This window comes from Asparagus officinalis, chromosome 7 (assembly GCF_001876935.1).
Source record: "Asparagus officinalis chromosome 7, Aspof.V1, whole genome shotgun sequence".
Classification (NCBI taxonomy): Eukaryota; Viridiplantae; Streptophyta; class Magnoliopsida; order Asparagales; family Asparagaceae; genus Asparagus; species Asparagus officinalis.
Genome location: NC_033800.1, coordinates 137564812 through 137584167, shown reverse-complemented (window position 1 = coordinate 137584167; position 19356 = coordinate 137564812). Strand labels below are relative to the sequence as shown.

The 19356-nt window shown below is 36.9% G+C and overlaps 1 protein-coding gene across 1 annotated transcript; it reads right to left on the bottom strand.

Annotated features, from left to right (window-relative positions):
- Window positions 1892-19013, bottom strand: LOC109849155 (zinc finger protein 346-like). Its single transcript, XM_020418970.1, has 2 exons — window positions 18800-19013; window positions 1892-2702 (listed from the first exon to the last, which is right to left on the bottom strand). The coding sequence occupies exon 2, from the start codon at window positions 2589-2591 to the stop codon at window positions 2172-2174; it is 420 nt and encodes a 139-aa protein (XP_020274559.1). The 5' UTR covers window positions 2592-2702; window positions 18800-19013; the 3' UTR covers window positions 1892-2171.

Below are 19356 nucleotides of genomic sequence, written 5' to 3'. Positions count from 1 at the left end.
GCTTATTCTTTTGTTTCCTTTTAAACGATTTAATGGAAGCTACAAAGAAAATTATTCCCGAAGCAAACACTGTAGCTACTTGTCTTTGTGATATTTAAATTTCCATCAGAAGTGAATGTTCAATGTTATATTTTTTTATTTTAGTTATGTTTGGAGTTCTATCTTATATCATTATTTTTTGTATCCTAATTTAGCATGACTGTGTCATACAGGTTGCTCTCGGACCTCCGAATGGATTGAATCCTGTAGTCCCTCATCAATCTCTGCCTAGCCGATACGAGCTCGATATAAACTATGAAAGAGGCTTAAAGAAGGGCTCCCACATGAGCAAGATGGCACAATCAGCATATTGTGAGGTTTGTAAGATTGAGTGTAATAGCCGTGAAGTCCTTAAAAGCCATAAACAAGGGAAGAAGCATAAGAAAAATCTTCAGAAGCTGCAGGAAGCAATCACTCCAAGACCCAACGAAGCTCAAGTGGCTGTAAAACCTACTAATACGGAAGCTCCAGTTGCTGAGGGAAATGCTTTAGGATCTAAGAAAACAAAGAGAAAGGATGCCCCAAAGGAAGATTTAGAGACAATGATGAGGAGGATTGTTGAAGAAGAAACAGAGCCAAATAAAGTAAAAGTGTGCACCATCTGCATTGTAGTTATGAACAGCTTGATAGTGTATAACTTTCATATTGCTGGGTCAAAGCATGCTGCGATGCTGAAGAAACAGCAGGAGGCTGCAGCTAGCTAAAAGTGAAAGAAACATGCGTCATAGAAGTGTAGTTCCTGGCATCAAATGGCAACTTGGAATAGCATGAAGCAACATTTATATTTTATTGTTTAGGTCTAGTTGTAGGATCCTGTATGGTAAGTGAGGGAGGCAAAAAAGAAACATGTGCAATTTGCCTTGTAATTTCAATTATCACGATCATTCTGTAATTGGTACATAGCTCTTGCATCTTGAATTAGCAAGTTGTGTTGTGACTTTGCAGGGTGATTTAAGGCACATGTGAAAGTGAAGACTTAAAACACTTAAACTTCATAGTTAAGTTTTTAGTTCCCTTTACTAGATCTCTTTTTTATTTTGATGTGTAAATTTTTGCATGCTCTTCTATTAATGTGAGTCTTTGTTTATCGTAGAATGCTGAAGAGATGGAGGGGATTCATTGCTCTTATGAGAAGAAAACTTTTTCCGAAGAGATGTGAGTCTTTGTTTATTGTTTCCAATTAAAAAAATTTAACTAATGGTCTAGCTGGGTTGTATCGTTTAGAATTCCTAGGGTTAAAATTCTGGCAATAAGTTTAAAAGTTTTCCAGTTTAAAAGTTTTAAATGCAATAAGTAGGAATTCCTAAGGTTCAAATTCTGCAATAAGTTTAGAATTCAAGATGTGACTTTCACCATACAACCCAGTTGTTAATGATCTAGCTGAAGCTTTCAATAAGACTATCATCAAATTTCTGAAGAAATTCGTCTCCTCCAACCAATGAGATTGGAATGAGAAATCCATAAATCATCATGAGTAATATGATGTACTGATGTAACTACTTAAAATTACTAAAGCTTGCAAAGTTGGGTTATTACCGATTTTTATTCCTCCAAATCAGTAGTGAACCCTCGTACTGTATTTTTCTAAACACAAAATTACAATAAGTACAGTAAGTTACCTGATTTCCACATGCTAATTTAGAGAACAACTAAGTTAACTGGAAACAATAAACAAAGACTCACATCTCTTCGGAAAAAGTTTTTCTCATAAGAGCAATGGATCACCTCCATCTCTTCAGCATTCTACGATAAACAAAGACTCACATAATAGAAGAGCATGCAACAATTTACACATCAAAATAAGAAAGAGATCTAGGAAAGGAAACTTAAAACTTAACTACGAAGTTTAAGCGTTTTAAGTCTTCACTTTCACATGTGCCTTAAAATCACCCTGCAAAGTCACAACACAACTAGCTAATTCAGGAGGCAAGAGCTATGTATCAATTACAGAATGATCGCGATAATTGAAATTACAAGGCAAATTGCACATGTTTCTTTTTCGCCTCCCTCACTTACCATAGAGGATCCTACAACTAGACCTAAACAATAAAATATAAATGCTGCTACATGCTATTCCAAGTTGCCATTTGATGTCAGGAACTACACTTCTATGACGCATGTTTCTTTCACTTTCAGCTAGCTGCAACCTCCTGCTGTTTCTTCAGCATCGCAGCATGCTTTGACCCAGCAATATGAAAGTTGTACACTATCTGGCTGTTCATAACTACATTGCAGATGGTGCACACTTTTACTTCATTTGGCTCTGTTCCTTCTTCAACAATCCTCCTCATCTTTGTCTCTAAATCTTCCTCTGGGGCATCCTTTCTCTTTTTTTTCTTAGTTCCTAAAGCATTTCCCTCAGCAACTAGAGCTTCTATATTAGTAGGTTTTACAGCCACTTGAGCTTCGTTGGGTCTTGGAGTGATTGCTTCCTGCAGCTTCTGAAGATTTTTCTTATGCTTCTTCCCTTGTTTATGGCTTTTAAGGACTTCACGGCTATTACACTCAATCTTACAAACCTCACAATATGCTGATTGTGCCATCTTGCTCATGTGGGAGCCCTTCTTTAAGCCTCTTTCATAGTTTATATCGAGCTCGTATCGGCCGGGCAGAGATTGATGAGGGACTGCAGGATTCAATCCATTCGGAGGTCCGAGAGCAACCTGTATGACACAGTCATGCTAAATTGGGATACAAAAAATAATGATACAATATAGAACTCGAAACATAACTAAAATAAAAAAATATATAACATTGAACATTCACTTCTGATGGAAATTTAAATATCACGAAGACAAGTAGCTATGGCAATTATGTAAACGGCAAATGACGTGCCAGAATGTTTATAAGATAGATATATTGTAGCATGTTTATAAGAATTTATGAACTTGTGCGCTACGGCAACAATTAGAAGGTGCATATTACATCAAGTAACAAAGTGGTCATGCAGATGGACAATTTATAAGAAAATGAAGATCTGTATAGTTTCCATATCCATGCATGAGAAATTATCATAAGTCATAACCATCAGAAAGAAAAGCGTGGGAACCATTCTTGAATTTCAGCTCCCATTATAACAAGTGGAATCGGATTTTTTCGCTGATATTTCCCTATGCAACCAAGTCTACATTTCAGAAACAATATTGATGTTTGATGAGATTTACGCGTTGACCCCAAAGTTTCGGGATAAAGACTTTGTTCTCATTGTAGATTTTTTCTATTGACATTCATGACTTGGCAGCGTTTAAGACAATTCAATATTTGATTTAAAATGACATGCTGGTACTTGCACGCATATGGTACTATCGGATATTATGGATAGCAGAAATGTCAAAATCCCACAGGTCAATCCAGATTTTTTGACACCATTAATGCATGTCACACATGATCTTTGAGTTAGACAATGAATATTCAACACCATTAACGACCACCATGGTAAGCAGATTCCCCGGTCCAAGTTTAATCAGCATGAATCTCTCTCTAAATGGTGGAACTTGTTTTTTTTCTAAATCAATTCAAGGGTCTTTCACTAACAAATATGAACAATATAACACTAACATTAAACCATATCCATATGCTTCCATTTAATTATGGGAAAAAAAATACTTTTCTAGATTCAACAGATTATTTATAGTCAGATACCGATATTAGTACCGACCCGTGTCGACAATTGCAATGCATGAATTCCAATAGCATAAGTTAGAGACCTATAATGTGAATATATTAATCTAACTATGCTACTCCCAAACATCATTAACCCTTAACCCCTAATTAAGTTTGTCTTAATCACCTTTTAACACAACATAATCATGACAACTTGACACAAAAACCCCTCCACCTTGTTATTTTGGACAGGCAAGACACCCTAGAATAGGGTACATAATTTTGCAAATAAATCCTCCAAATTACATGGTATTCCATTTCCAAATGTCACATAATCATGTCTAGCTATAAATACCCACAACCTCTCTCTCTCTCTCTCTCCTCCTCCTTTCCTTGCATGAGAGAAAAACTCCCATTTTCTTCCTCACTTCTCCCTTCTAGACCAGCCACACCACCAACCCAAAACCCCATTACCTTTTGCCAATTCCCCTCTTCCAAGCTCTCTCTGTCAACATAGAAGAAGAAGAAGAAGAAGAAGCAAGGAGAAGGGTGACTACCGGGAAGGCTTGATAGAGAGGAGTTTAGAGCCACCATTAGGTATCCACTAAAACCAAGAAGGGTGACTACCGGGAAGGCTTGATAGAGAGGAGTTTAGAGCCACCATTAGGTATCCACTAAAACCACTTCACATTTTTTCTTCTCATTAAATTTGAAAATTGACAATGTTTAGCTAATTTGGTCAAGCATGAGCTATTTTTGTTGAATGAACCCTTGCATGTAGGATTTAGATGGCTTTTGTACATGCATGTCACTCTAAGATGAAAACAAAAACATCTGTATGCATCCTAATGAAGAAAAATTGTTATCTTCCATGGTTCTTAGTCCCTTAACGTTGAATTGTGGTGGTCTTTGCTTTGGTTAGTGGCTAAATAAGCATGAATGTCGATATTTGTAGCATCAGCCTTGTGCAGCAGTTTCCTACAGAACATGTCATTAGTAAATTGAGCATATCTTTATCTAGACAAACCCTTTTTAAGTATGGTTTTCTGTGTTGGAAACTAGATTCACACAGCTTTCATTCGGCACTGGTTTGCTTCTATTTGGAGTTTATTTGTTGTCTCAATTTTTCAGCTAAAGTTTATGCACATTCACTGGAAAGACAATCTGACCCCTCTTGGATTGTTTTGCATGTAACTTTGTCTCTTGTTTGGATAAAATAAGATGGGTTTTGGTTTTGAAAGTAAACTCATCAAGCTTCTTTCAGTAGGAAAATTATTAGATCTTGATGCAATTTGTTGACCGAATCAAAGTGAGTGATTCAGATGGTGTTATCTGTAAACTGCAAGCCGTTGAAATGCTGACACCCATGCACTATAAAGGCCATATCTCTCTATAGAAAATTCATATTCACAAACTATTTTTAATCTTGGAAACTAGACTCGTATAGGAACATGCTGGCTTTTATTTCACTAATTTTAAATTGTTTGACCACTCATCTAGTCAATTGAATCAGCTAATATAAACTGCATTTCACAGTTTGTGCATATCTTGCACATTTGAGCATTAACTTATCCTCTCAATTTTGGAATAATGAACCATTTGTTGTCCTAGAAAATAGACTCATGTAAGAGCATTTTGAAACTAGTTTCATGCAATTTGGATATTATTTGCTCCCTCGTTTAGCCATCTCAATCTACTATGTGTACACTGTCTTTCGCTGAATATGCATATACCATAACAGTTCAAATGTAACCTATTCAAGCAAAACTTATGACATAAAATAATTTGTAAGTTAAGTGGACAACACAAGTTTTAGCTGCTGGAATCTTACATAAGTGCTGCTACATGCTATTCCAAGTTGTCATTTGATGTCAGGAACTACACATCTATGACGCATGTTTCATTCACTTTCAGCTAGCTGCAGCCTCCTGCTGTTTCTTCAGCATCGCAGCATGCTTTGACCCAGCAATATGAAAGTTGTACACTATCTGGCTGTTCATAACTACATTGCAGATGGTGCACACTTTTACTTCATTTGGCTCTGTTCCTTCTTTAACAATCCTCCTCATCTTTGTCTCTAAATCTTCCTCTGGGGCATCCTTTCTCTTTCTTTTCTTAGTTCCTAAAGCATTTCCCTCAGCAACTAGAGCTTCCATATTAGTAGGTTTTACCGCCACTTGAGCTTCGTTGGGTCTTGGAGTGATTGCTTCCTGCAGCTTCTGAAGATTTTTCTTGTGTTTCTTCCCTTGTTTATGGCTATTAAGGACTTCACGGCTATTACACTCAATCTTACAAACCTCACAATATGCTGATTGTGCCATCTTGCTCATGTGGGAGCCCTTCTTTAAGCCTCTTTCATAGTTTATATCGAGCTCGTATCGGCCGGGCAGAGATTGATGAGGGACTGCAGGATTCAATCCATTCGGGGGTCCGCGAGCAACCTGTATGACACAATCATGCTAAATTGGGATACAAAAAAATAATGATACAAGATAGAACTCGAAACATAACTAAAATAAAAAAATATAACATTGAACATTCACTTCTGATGGAAATTTAAATATCACGAAGACAAGTAGCTACGGCAATTATGTAAACGGCAATTGACGTGCCAGAATGTTTATAAGATAGATATATTGTAGCATGTTCATAAGAATTTATGAACTTGTGCGCTACATCAACAATTAGAAGGTGCATATTACATCAAGTAACAAAGTGGTCATGCAGATGGACGATTTATAAGAAAATGAAGATCTGTATAGTTTCCATATCCATACATGAGAAATTATCATAACCATCAGAAAGAAAAGCGTGGGAACCATTCTTGAATTTCAGCTCCCATTATAACAAGTGGAATCGGATTTTTCGCTGATATTTCCCAAAGCAACCGAGTCTACATTTCAGAAACAATATTGATGTTTGATGAGATTTACGCGTTGACCCCAAAGTTTCGGGATAAAGTCTACATTTCAGAAACAATATTGATGTTTGATGAGATTTACGCGTTGACCCCAAAGTTTCGGGATAAAGACTTTGTTCTCATTGTAGATTTTTTCTATTGACATTCATGACTTGGCAGCGTTTAAGACCATTCAATATTTGATTTAAAATGACATGCTGGTACTTGCACGCATATGGTTCTATCGGATATTATGGATAGCAGAAATGTCAAAATCCCACAGGTCAATCCAGATTTTTTGACACCATTAATGCATGCCACACATGATCTTTGAGTTAGACAATGAATATTCAACACCAGCATGAATCTCTCTCTAAATGGTGGGACTTGTTTTTTTTCTAAATCAATTCAAGGGTCTTTCACTAACAAATATGAACAATATAACACTAACATTAAACCATATCCATATGCTTCCATTTAATTATGGAAAAAAAATACTTTTCTAGATTCAACAGATTATTTATAGTCAGATACCGATATTGGTACCGACCCGTGTCGACAATTGCAATGCATGAATTCCAATAGCATAAGTTAGAGACCTATAATGTGAATATATTAATCTAACTATGCTACTCCCAAACATCAATAACCCTTAACCCCTAATTAAGTTTGTCTTAATCACCTTTTAACACAACATAATCATGACAACTTCACACAAAAACCCCTCCACCTTGTTATTTTGGACAGGCAAGACACCCTAGAATAGGGTACATAATTTTGCAAATAAATCCTCCAAATTACCTGGTATTCCATTTCCAAATGTCACATAATCATGTCTATAAATACCCACAACCTCTCTCTCTCTCTCCCTCCTCCTCCTCCTCCTTTCCTTGCATGAGAGAAAAACTCCCATTTTCTTCCTCACCTCTCCCTTCTAGACCAGCCACACCACCACCCCAAAACCCCATTTCCTTTTGCCAATTCCCCTCTACCAAGCTCTCTCTGTCAACATAGAAGAAGAAGAAGAAGCAAGGAGAAGAAGGGTGACTACCGGGAAGGCTTGATAGAGAGGAGTTTAGAGCCACCATTAGGTATCCACTAAAACCAAGAAGGGTGACTACCGGGAAGGCTTGATAGAGAGGAGTTTAGAGCCACCATTAGGTATCCACTAAAACCACTTCACATTTTTTCTTCTCATTAAATTTGAAAATTGACAATGTTTAGCTAATTTGGTCAAGCATGAGCAATTTTTGTTGAATGAACCCTTGCATGTAGGATTTAGATGGCTTTTGTACATGCATGTCACTCTAAGATGAAAACAAAAACATCTTTATGCATCCTAATGAAGAAAAATTGTTATCTTCCATGGTTCTTAGTCCCTTAACGTTGAATTGTGGTGGTCTTTGCTTTGGTTAGTGGCTAAATAAGCATGAATGTCGATATTTGTAGCATCAGCCTTGTGCAGCAGTTTCCTGCAGAACATGTCATTAGTAAATTGAGCATATCTTTATCTAGACAAACCCTTTTTAAGTATGGTTTTCTGTGTTGGAAACTAGATTCACACAGCTTTCATTCGGCACTGGTTTGCTTCTATTTGGAGTTTATTTGTTGTCTCAATTTTTCAGCTAAAGTTTATGCACATTCACTGGAAAGACAATCTGACCCCTCTTGGATTGTTTTGCATGTAACTTTGTCTCTTGTTTGGATAAAATAAGATGGGTTTTGGTTTTGAAAGTAAACTCATCAAGCTTCTTTCAGTAGGAAAATTATTAGATCTTGATGCAATTTGTTGACCGAATCAAAGTGAGTGATTCAGATGGTGTTATCTGTAAACTGCAAGCCGTTGAAATGCTGACACCCATGCACTATAAAGGCCATATCTCTCTATAGAAAATTCATATTCACAAACTATTTTTAATCTTGGAAACTAGACTCGTATAGGAACATGCTGGCTTTTATTTCACTAATTTTAAATTGTTTGACCACTCATCTAGTCAATTGAATCAGCTAATATAAACTGCATTTCACAGTTTGTGCATATCTTGCACATTTGAGCATTAACTTATCCTCTCAATTTTGGAATAATGAACCATTTGTTGTCCTAGAAAATAGACTCATGTAAGAGCATTTTGAAACTAGTTTCATGCAATTTGGATATTATTTGCTCCCTCGTTTAGCCATCTCAATCTACTATGTGTACACTGTCTTTCGCTGAATATGCATATACCATAACAGTTCAAATGTAACCTATTCAAGCAAAACTTATGACATAAAATAATTTGTAAGTTAAGTGGACAACACAAGTTTTAGCTGCTGGAATCTTACATAGGTATGTATGTATGTCTATATAGGAGTGGGACCCTTGGACTTGCATAAAGATATCATGGAAACAACGTCAGATAACCGGCAGGTAACTCTTTTCTTTGTTTGTTTTCCGGTATTTTAGAACTTCAATTGTATACTTTCTTGCTTCCATAATAGTGTTTTTTGATATTACCTCATGTGTGGTTTGTTTGCCATATACTTGTCATGTGCGATATCTTTGTTTGATCACCTTGAACATTATACCATATAATGATCAAGTTAAAATAGATGTCTCTTGCCTAAAGTCTCTATTGTCTTAAATGATAACATTTTTTATTTAATATGTGATATTGACTCGTGTTGGACTTTTGAAGTTCATGAGAACTATTGTCTTTGTTGATGCTCTATGTTCATGGATTGATTGATGCCCTACGTGAGGTATGTCACTAGTGGGTGGTAATAAGTCCCGGAGGGACATGCCCTTTAATCGAGGATACTCACCGGCGAGTGATTTATTTAAGGCATGTGTGATTATTATTTGATGAATCCCGTGATCGGGAATTTTAAGCCTGAATTATGAGCATTGCTTGTTTATTGTTGATATCTGCAAAGTTTTATTTTCAGTTGTCGACCTTATTAATCCCTTCCCTTCATGGTTGTACCCTAATTTTCATTATGGTTACCTATTGAGCCTCACGTTCACCGCTATTCTTGCTGCATCCATTTGCAGGTAGCGACCAGAACAAAGGCAAGGGGATATAGCTGCATCCATTTGCAGGTAGCGACCAGAACAAAGGCAAGGGGATTGCAGATCCCACTAAAGAATAATCGCAAGTGTTTAGCCTCAACATTTGTACTTAGTTACTTTTGTAGAACCTTTTTTTTTGTATTGTATATAAATGATGTAATAACACTTAATGTCTACGTATAACAGTTCCCTTAGGTTCCCTTCATTTGCCATGCTTTTATGGTATTTTGTGGACTCTGCTGCCAACTACTTTTGATTCAAGGATGTATACATATGTTGTTGCATTTTGCTTTTTAGTATTACATTGTATAGGTGCACATATAAGGTTTGAGCTAGTTGACCCTCCATGTTACGACCGAGTCATGCCCAAATTTTATATATCTTCTAAGGCTCTGCCTTCTTAGCGGTTTGGAGCCGTTACCGGGGGGTGATTAATAGGGTTACGTCGAAAACTATGTTATGTTTAAAAAGCTATACAACTAAATAAGCGGAAGTGAATAACCAAGCAAGAAATCAAAGACATATATTATAGCACTTTCTCAACAAATTTTAAGTCTTTTGTTTAAAGTATAACTCCTTATAGTAGTTTGTAACTCTTTATCAACAAAGTATAGCTCCTTATTAATTCTGTCATTTCAAAAAGGAAATAAACGTTTGGATTCTATTTGCTAGGAAATATTTGAGGATGGAAGGAGTGATAGAATGAACCTAATTTGCTAATATGAAGCTTAGTTTGGAAGTGGTTTTGATGTCTGGTTGAGATTGAAATGATTGTTCCGCTCATTAAAGCATTTTGTCGAACATGTTGTGGCTGTTATGTTGTGGATGTTAGTAAAAAAAGTATCGGGGTGAGGTTCGTGAGGAGGAGCCTGAGGCAGTGAGAACAGATTGAAGGAGATGACAATAGTTAGTATGTATTGTTAGAGGAAGAAGATGAGAGTACCTGTGGAAATTTAATATTTGTAAAAGTATACATTATACAAATACACTAAATTCATATGTTTTAGTTTATCACTTGGATATTTTGGGTTTAAGGGTGTTTCTGGAAGTGGGTAGGTTTATAAATAAGTTGGGTTAAAACTTTGGCTTTAAATACAAAACCCCTAAAAAACCTTAGCCGGCTAGCCCTCTCATATCCGATCCCCCTCTGCCGTCCTCTAATCTCCAATCCTCTCCGGCGCTCCTCCCTCTCTGATGCCCTCCGGCGGTCCTCTCTCATCTCCGATCCCCCTCATCTCTCTATCTACAAGATTCTCAAAATATCAAAATCCTAGTAACATCCTCCCCATTCCTCTCCCTCTCCGGCCACCCCCGGCGAGTCTCACCTCTCCTCCTTCCAGTGTCCAGGCCTTCCATCTATTGATGGTAAGTTTTTAAATTTTTTATTTTTCCACTGTTTATTCACTTTATGCACTGTTTTTTAATTGTTATTCATTGTTTTTATTGTTTCTTAGAATAATTAGTTAATTTTGTTCAGTTCTAGTTTAATTTGTTTTAATTCACTATTATCTAGTTGATTAATTAGTTTAGTTAGTCTTTAAGAGTCACTAGTTTAGGTGCCACCGTTCAATTCTAGGGTTTACTAGTTTAGTTGATTAATTATTATTTTAATGTCAATGTTCAATTTTAGGGTTGTTTACTAGTTTAGTTGATTAATTATCATTTTAATGCTACTGTTTAATTTTACTATATATTAAATAACAATATTAGCCGAGTTTAATTAAATGGTTTGTTTATTGTGATGTACAATGTCGGATATTCCTCCTAAGGAGTTAGTAGGCTCTACTTCCATCGCCGTGAAAGCACCCATTAAAGATAAAGGAACTCGAGAGACATTGGTTAGGAGGTTGGATTTCTTCCCGGTCCAACAGATTTATGTTTGGTACAGTATAGACTGTGTTCGCACAAGAGGAAGGGGGCCTATAGATTGAAGCAACATCTTGCCGGTCAAAGAAACAGTTACATAAAGTGTACCAAGATGATGGTCGATGATAAGAAGATGGTGCAAGAAGCGATGGATGCCAATTCGAAGAGGAGGAAACTGAATGATATGCATATCATAGAGTTGCAAGATAAAGCACAATTCGACTAACTGGACTTGACGGTGACTGGCAAATAGGAAATTGCTCTCCTGCTCCTACAATGGGCGGATTTTCAAAAATTTCCAGAAAACCGACCGTTGGGCTGATGGATGCTTATACCGCTAGTGATCCCGAGAGCGAAGAGATTAAAGGGGAAGATGATTCAGCCTAGAGTGAAGAAAGCTTATAGAAGAGAGATCGGGTCTACAAGCACGTGGCTAGATGGACATATGAGAATAGCACTCCTATTCATGCCATCTCCACTGACTCCTTTATGAGGATGTGCATCACTATTGGGGATTATGGACGTACGTACCGATCATCTACCATGACACGCTGAGGGAGACATTGTTGAGGGGTGTTGTGAATGAGAATAAAGACTCATTGGAGGAGCACAAGAAGTGGGGGAAGAGCACATATTCTATTATGAAAGATGCTTTGTCACATAGGAAGATGCGGTTGATCATGAATCTATGCATGCATAGCAGGTTAGGCACGACTTTCTCCGAGTCGATTGAGTGCTCCGAGGGGTTTGCATATGGGAGAGTACATTTTCAAGCAGGGAGACGCAAGTAGTGAGGAGATTGGGGCACAGAAGGTCATTCACGTTGTCACGGATAATACATCTGCTAATATGGCGCCGAAGGAGAAACTAAAGTAGAAGAGACCGAAAATCTTTTGGACTAGTTGTGCAACTCATACTATTGACTTGATGTTTAAGGGCATCGAAAAATTAACATCCTTCAAAGCAACCATAGAGAAAACAAATGCTTACAGTTTTCATCTACAACATGTCGCTTATGTGTAAGATGAGGGATATTGTTAGACCCGGAGTCACTTGCTTCACCACTGCATTCTTGATGTAAAACCCCGTAAATTTGAATATATGGTGATAAATATTATTTATTCATGATTGAGTATGCTAGGAATTGATTTGAGATCAATCAATGTATATATATGAGTATAGAAGAAAATCATGCGCGAAACATGCAAAAGTTGAATCTGTGTTGTTAGTAGTCGACTAATAAGCTTAGTAGTCGACTAATGGTGGTATTAGTCGACTAGTCGGGCTGATTTCCAGATTTTTTTTTGGGTTTCGGGTCGGATTCATCTTGTTTCGATCCCAGACTTATATATACCCTTTTAAACCCTAATTCCTGCACTTTTCACGTGAGTTCACAGCCACCCTCTCCCCTCAAACCCTCGTGTTTTTTGTGTTTCTCGAGGAGATTCGAGACGTGAAATCGAGCGGAGGGACAGATCGTGGGCTTTTTGTCGAAGAGAGATCTGCTCATACGTGTTTGGGGAGTTCAACACGACTCTGAGGCAAGATCATATTCATCCAAACTTGCACCATTAGATAATAATTGATTTAATATGTTTAACTTGTGTTTTCATGTCTAAATCTTAACCTGAGGTGTTAAAAGTTAGATTTTGTTGATTAAATCATAATCTCATGTTAATTTCTTACTGTTGTTTATAGATTCATGATCATGATCATTAGGATTGGAATAAATTTTCGTTTTAAATTTATTAGTCATGCTTAACTCATGTTTAAACCCTAGATTTACGATCAATCGAGTTTACATGTTAATTTAGGATGCGTAAACCCTAGGTTTGTGATATCTAGGTGATGTAAACATGTTTAGATGAAAATATCTCTATTTAATGTTTAGAAATTATCATGTGTAGGTATCATGTGGTTTATTCATGTTTTAATCGAGAATTGTGATTAATTAGGATGTTAATCCTAATTAGATAAAATCAAGAATTTAATTTTATCTTTGAAATAATCTATGTTAATCATATGTGGAAGTTTTAATTTTGTTTTATACTCCATGGTTATAAATTTTAGTTTTGAGTGAGATGCAAAAACACAGAAGTCCTATTTTCGTGCATGTAATATTTAAATTTACAGAGTAGTCGACTAATATCCTTAATAGTCGACTACTCCCTCCCAGATACGAATTACAGAAACTTTTGTGTTACAGAGTAGTCGACTAATACCCTTAATAGTCGACTACTGATGCTGATTTTTGACTTCACAGAGTCTGAATAGACTCAGTGTAGTTAACTACCTAGCTTAGTAGCCGACTACTAAGACAGTTTTTCCAGAACGTTGTTTTGCACCGTTTCGAGATGCAATTGGGGGGTTCAAGCCGCACGATGATACATGTATAGTCATGAATGTACACAAATAGTGTCGTAGCACACACTTAGGTATTCCGAAGGGGATTATGACGGGTTTTAACCAGACTATATTTGAGAGAGTTGATTACACGGTCACACACGTGTTTGGGTATTGTTGATGAGCTCAGTTCAGTACTACGTGGGGTAGTGTGTTGATATTCTATTCGTACAGGCCATTGAGTCGGGTTCAGGATGCTTAATCTAGCAGTCCGTCCGCACTAGGGTGCGATGAGCCTTGTGAGCCGTATTTTTAGGATACCTATATGGTAGGTCGTCCCGCACTCATGTTACGCACTGAGAAGCGATGAGACTAATGAGCCATGTACAATGTTTAGGATACCGACCGGATAGTCCGTCCCGCATGATAATACGATGAATCAGAATCTTGCAAGGATTTGTATTGAGACGATTATTGATAACCTGAGTCTTTGGCGGATGTCAGTTATGTATATGACTCATTGGTGAGATATATGACCGAGGTACTTTGCCCTTAAAAGTACGCGAGATTATATGCTGATATTTATCTTATCTTCCCAGTGATAGTGAAATATATTATAAATATAATATTATGAATGTCTTTACTTTATGTATTGCTTTATTTTATTCTTAAGTTGGGATCAATGATTAGCGATTCACAATTTGAGACATATGGTATATACATGAGGATTTTTTTTTTTTGATTATTTCGCTCGACGTACTAGTCTCGTGTTGTGGGTTTCTAATTATTGATTTCATTTAGATTGTTTCTCTAATTCGGTGTTAATATTTAGGTATTTATAATTTGAGACATATGATATATACATGAGGGTTTTTTTGTTTGGATTATTTCGCTCGACATACTACGTCTCGTATTATAGGTGTCTAAATATTAATTCTATTAGATACGGGAAAAATGATCTAGATAGACTATGCTTAATAGATAGAACTTTCACTTCATATAGCAGCCCTTCCCCTGGGGGCGGATGGAGGTGATCTTGCTGTAGCGCTTTGACGCTCTTGTTGTTCTTTTTATTTTAATTTCTTTTCAGGCAACTTAGAGTTTCGGAGAGCCGCAGGATGACGGAGTTCTTGCATAGTCACTGTCACATGATTTATTAGTAAAGACTCTACTGTAGACTTATTTTCACTATTCAGATATTAGAGTTTTGTACTCATATTATAAAGGCAGTTTGCCTTAGTTTATTATCAATTGACTCTTCTTGAGATACTTTTCATTTATTTTCGGATATCAGATGTATTTCAGATTGTTCACTTGAGACATGATTTTATTTATGAGATATATCTTTTTACATCATGTCTATAGTATTTATTTCTCTTATTTTATCTGTTTTGTACATGCACTTATATTTGATTTCACTAGAGGATATTACTGTGATTGGTGAAACGTGTTTATGCACAGTGTGGGTGCATGACAGGTTTGATATCTCTGGGTTCACCTTGGACTGCAGCCATGTATGAAACCAGGGACGTCACACTTGACTCTGCAAAGTGTTTATGCAAAGAAGATGAAGCCAAGACTCATCTTCTCTAATGAAGAATAGAGGAAAAGCAAACATTTTACGACTGCAAGGGGTAGAAAAGTAGAGGCTATTGTGCTATGTGAGTTAGTGGCACTCTGTGAACAGGTTATTGAAAGTCTATTCTCCCTTTTTTCACATGTTGAGCATGGCTGGTAGCGACTACAGACCCTCAATGGGATTTGCTGTGGGGATGCTTCAAGGCACGAAGGAGATTATGCATACTTTGAAGAATAAGGAGAGCTAGTACAAGTCGGTGATTTACATTATACATTCCAAGTTCAAGGATAGATTGTATACACCCTTGCATATGGTAACTTATGTCCTTAAACTTTACCACTTCTTCCCAAATGATGTAGCTAGGAACTCTACAAAGAGGAAGGAGGGGTTTCTAAATGTGGAGTTGTTCTATCTCGATAAGGAACACCAACCTGAGGCTACTAAGGAGTTTATGAAGAAGTACAAAGTGGTAAGTGTTCATTTGGTAGAAGTTTGACAGTGAAAGCTAGGTAGAAAGTGGACTTCAATCTAGGTAAATTAAGTTTGTAAATTGGATCTATCAGTCATAAGTTATTTTCTCAGTAGCAAATTCAACCGAGATAATGTGTTTTACAGCTAGTTGGTGATATATGTATGGCGGTGATTGTCCTTTTCAGCAAAACTTGGAGAGGAAGGTTCTTAACCTCACTATCACTAGCAGTTCTTCTAGATGCGAGAGGAACTTGAGTACATTTAATGGGTAAATTACATGACTATCTAAAATTAATAAGATAAAATTATTCATGTAGGACTTCACTAACTTGTTCTTTTCTTCTTTAAAGATTCACACAAAGAAGAGAAATTGATTGGAGTCGAAGAGGTTGGAGGATCTTGTGTTTGTGAAGTTGAATGTCAAGCTCAAGTAAAAGAAGAGAGAAGACAGAGATGTGCTAATAATGCAAGATCGTACTATGGCACATGCACAAATCCTCGAAAGAGTTCTAATGACTAGGAAGAGACTTATCTAGGTTCGAAGGTTTCTTGGACAATATTGGAGAATGTATCTGGAGCAATTGAGGTTGCAGCGAACTGGAGGAGTGAGAGAATAGCACGAGTTGTAGGATATTTGATGATTATAGGCGAAGAAGAGCCTCTTGCATCCGACGATGATGTCACAAATGAGGATGAGGGCTACGTGAACATGAACTCAAAGGATAGCAATCATGCAGTGGAGGATCTGGATTTCCATGATGATGATGACGATTAGATTATATGATTATGTCCTATGTTAGACATTTAGACTATTCATATTTTATTTTCTTGAGCAATACTGCATTAGACTCTTGAATTTGTGATATTATTTATTGTTGCTGTGACATATTATGTTAAACATGGTGATGCTTCTTAGTATTTAGTTACTATTTTGGCTATTTAGTATTTATGCATGGTTGATTATAGATTTAAGATTGCTATTCATTTATCTTTTGCAATTTTTTATGAATTTAATTCATGTTTTTGTCAATTATTATAATTAAATAATTTAAAAATAAACAAAAGCCTAGGAGCCGTCTAGGCGCTAGCTGAAATGCCTAGTCCGCCTAGCGCTTTCTATAACATTGACCCTTGCCATAATGAGTAGTACAATGCTAGCTCTTTGGACTTATTTTTCACCTTCCTTCCCCGTAATTGATTGAGATCAGTCACTTTGAGACTATCTCTTACTCAAGCAAGATACTAGAATTACACATAATTGCATTGTTTACCACACCTCACGTAAATCAGTGTGGAACACAATTGCATAGAACATTCATTCTTTCTATAAAATTGATCTAAGAATGGAGTTTTGTGCGGTAAATAAGTGACTAAAACTTGCCATAATGCTTTTAACCCTGATTTCAGGCAGTTTTCTTCTTTTTGTTCTATACTCAATGTCTCAAATAATGGATTTCTGCTTAATCCTAGAGTATTTGTTATATTTTTCAAATGTGTATAATAAACAAAAAATAAAGCTAAGACCACAGTAGAATTTGTCGGATGAAAGTGACAATGTTCTTCAATTATGTGAAGAAATATTCTCCAGCTATCTCCTCAAGCAAAAGAAGAATGAGTTAATAAGCTTGATTTGCTACTAACAAAAAAAAATTATACAATGTTTTCAGCTGGATCAACATCTTCTTCAACTATTGGTTTATGATGACATACATTTGACTGTTCACTGCTTATTCTGGGGTCTTAATGATTAAGGCATGAAAACAAGTCATGCTTAATCACTTAGGACAATAAAATTTGACCTACTGTAGTATGGGCTCTCCTAAAATACAGAATATCTTCGTTTAATTATGCATAAATGCAGCAGTACAATCCAAGAGTTCTATGGACTAATTTGATAAAAATGTTGATTATTATCACTAAATGACTAACATGAACTAGATTCAGAAAATCTTTAGGACAACATGAATTTCTAATTGGTGATGCACAATTATGGAAGTTGGGTTGTTGAATAGCTTTTAGACAAACTGCAAATTAAGAAGAAAAGATAACCTGCAAAATACTCTGTGAATTAGGTCGGCATTATAAATTCAAAGTCTAGCATGGATGGTGAATGAATTAGGTTGGCACTAGAAATTCAAAATACTCTGTGAATTAGGTTGCCATTAGAAATTCAAAGTCTAGCATGGATGATGAATGAATTGTCATCCATTCTCACCTAATACTTAAATATGAGGACTATAAAATATACAACATATTGCGTGAATGAAACAAAACCTGTGCTACAACAATCTTGATCTTAGGAAGGATACTACAGAAAGAATTGAGAAGAAAGAAATCACAGGTTCTTTGGATTTTTCTTGGCAAGTAATTTGCATTCCCAAGACTTCGACACAAAACCCTAAGCATTGGTAACAAGCAAAACCTGTTGAGAAAGATTACAGCATTGATGCCTTCACCTAAAGACACTTTCTGAATTGAGATCATAATTATGAAATGATTCAAAAAAAACTATGCTGCACATGAATCAAGATCTTTGAGAATTAAGAAACAACAAAAGTGTAACCTTTTTAAAGTCTAATTTGCTCGGAAGCTCAATTTTTAATTAATTAAAAGCTTTCCCAAAAAAGGAACACCAATTTTCAGATACCCTTTTTTCTCTCTTTTTTCCCTTTATCCCCCCACCCTTTTTTTTCCCACATCAGAAGGATAGCATTAAAGAATATTTCTTGTTTAGTCATCGGCCAGAATGGTGGTCTCATAGACATAGCATCCAATTTTCAAATACCCACATCTTGAATCCCAAACAACAATGACAACAAATCAGACACGAGGCATCCGCCCAATTACAAGAAATAAAATGCACTAGAACTGCAAAAAGGAGACAACTTTATTCCTACATTTCGAATCAAAACCCTAAGAATGATAAAAGGGAGGAGTTTGATCTCACCACCGGTGCTCCATAGGTACCAGGCTGGATAACGTACTGCTGAATCGCCTCAGCTGCGCTGCTACTCGCATAACAGCACCCCGCCGAGTATCCCCCATGCGGAGCGTAGGGGTCAGGATTGGGGATGTAACTAGGGCTAGGGTTTTGGGTAGGGTAATAGGTGGGAGGTGGCGGCTGCGGCTGCCGATGGGACGAGGATGGAGTGGCGGCGGGCTTGTGGGCGCGGAGCAGGAGGCGCGAGGGGTTGTGGCGGCGGCGGCTCTGCTGGCTCCAGCGGCACAGATTGTAGGTGGTGGGAATAAAGTGGAGATGGGAGCAGGTAAAGTTTTGACCGGACTTGAGACTGGACTTGAGTAGGGAAGCTAGATTGCAGCGAAAAGTGGGTGCGGGTCCCACATGTCAAGAGCTTGTCAGGGCGCGTTTGGTTCTTGGGAAACGCCTCTGGTTTCGTGCTGAGCCTGCCAAAACCTCAGTTTTTACGGGCTTTTTTGTAAAAGCGCCTTAGGCATTTTTTTAAAAAAAGCCCATCAAAACTGACGTTTTGGCAGGCTTTCAGC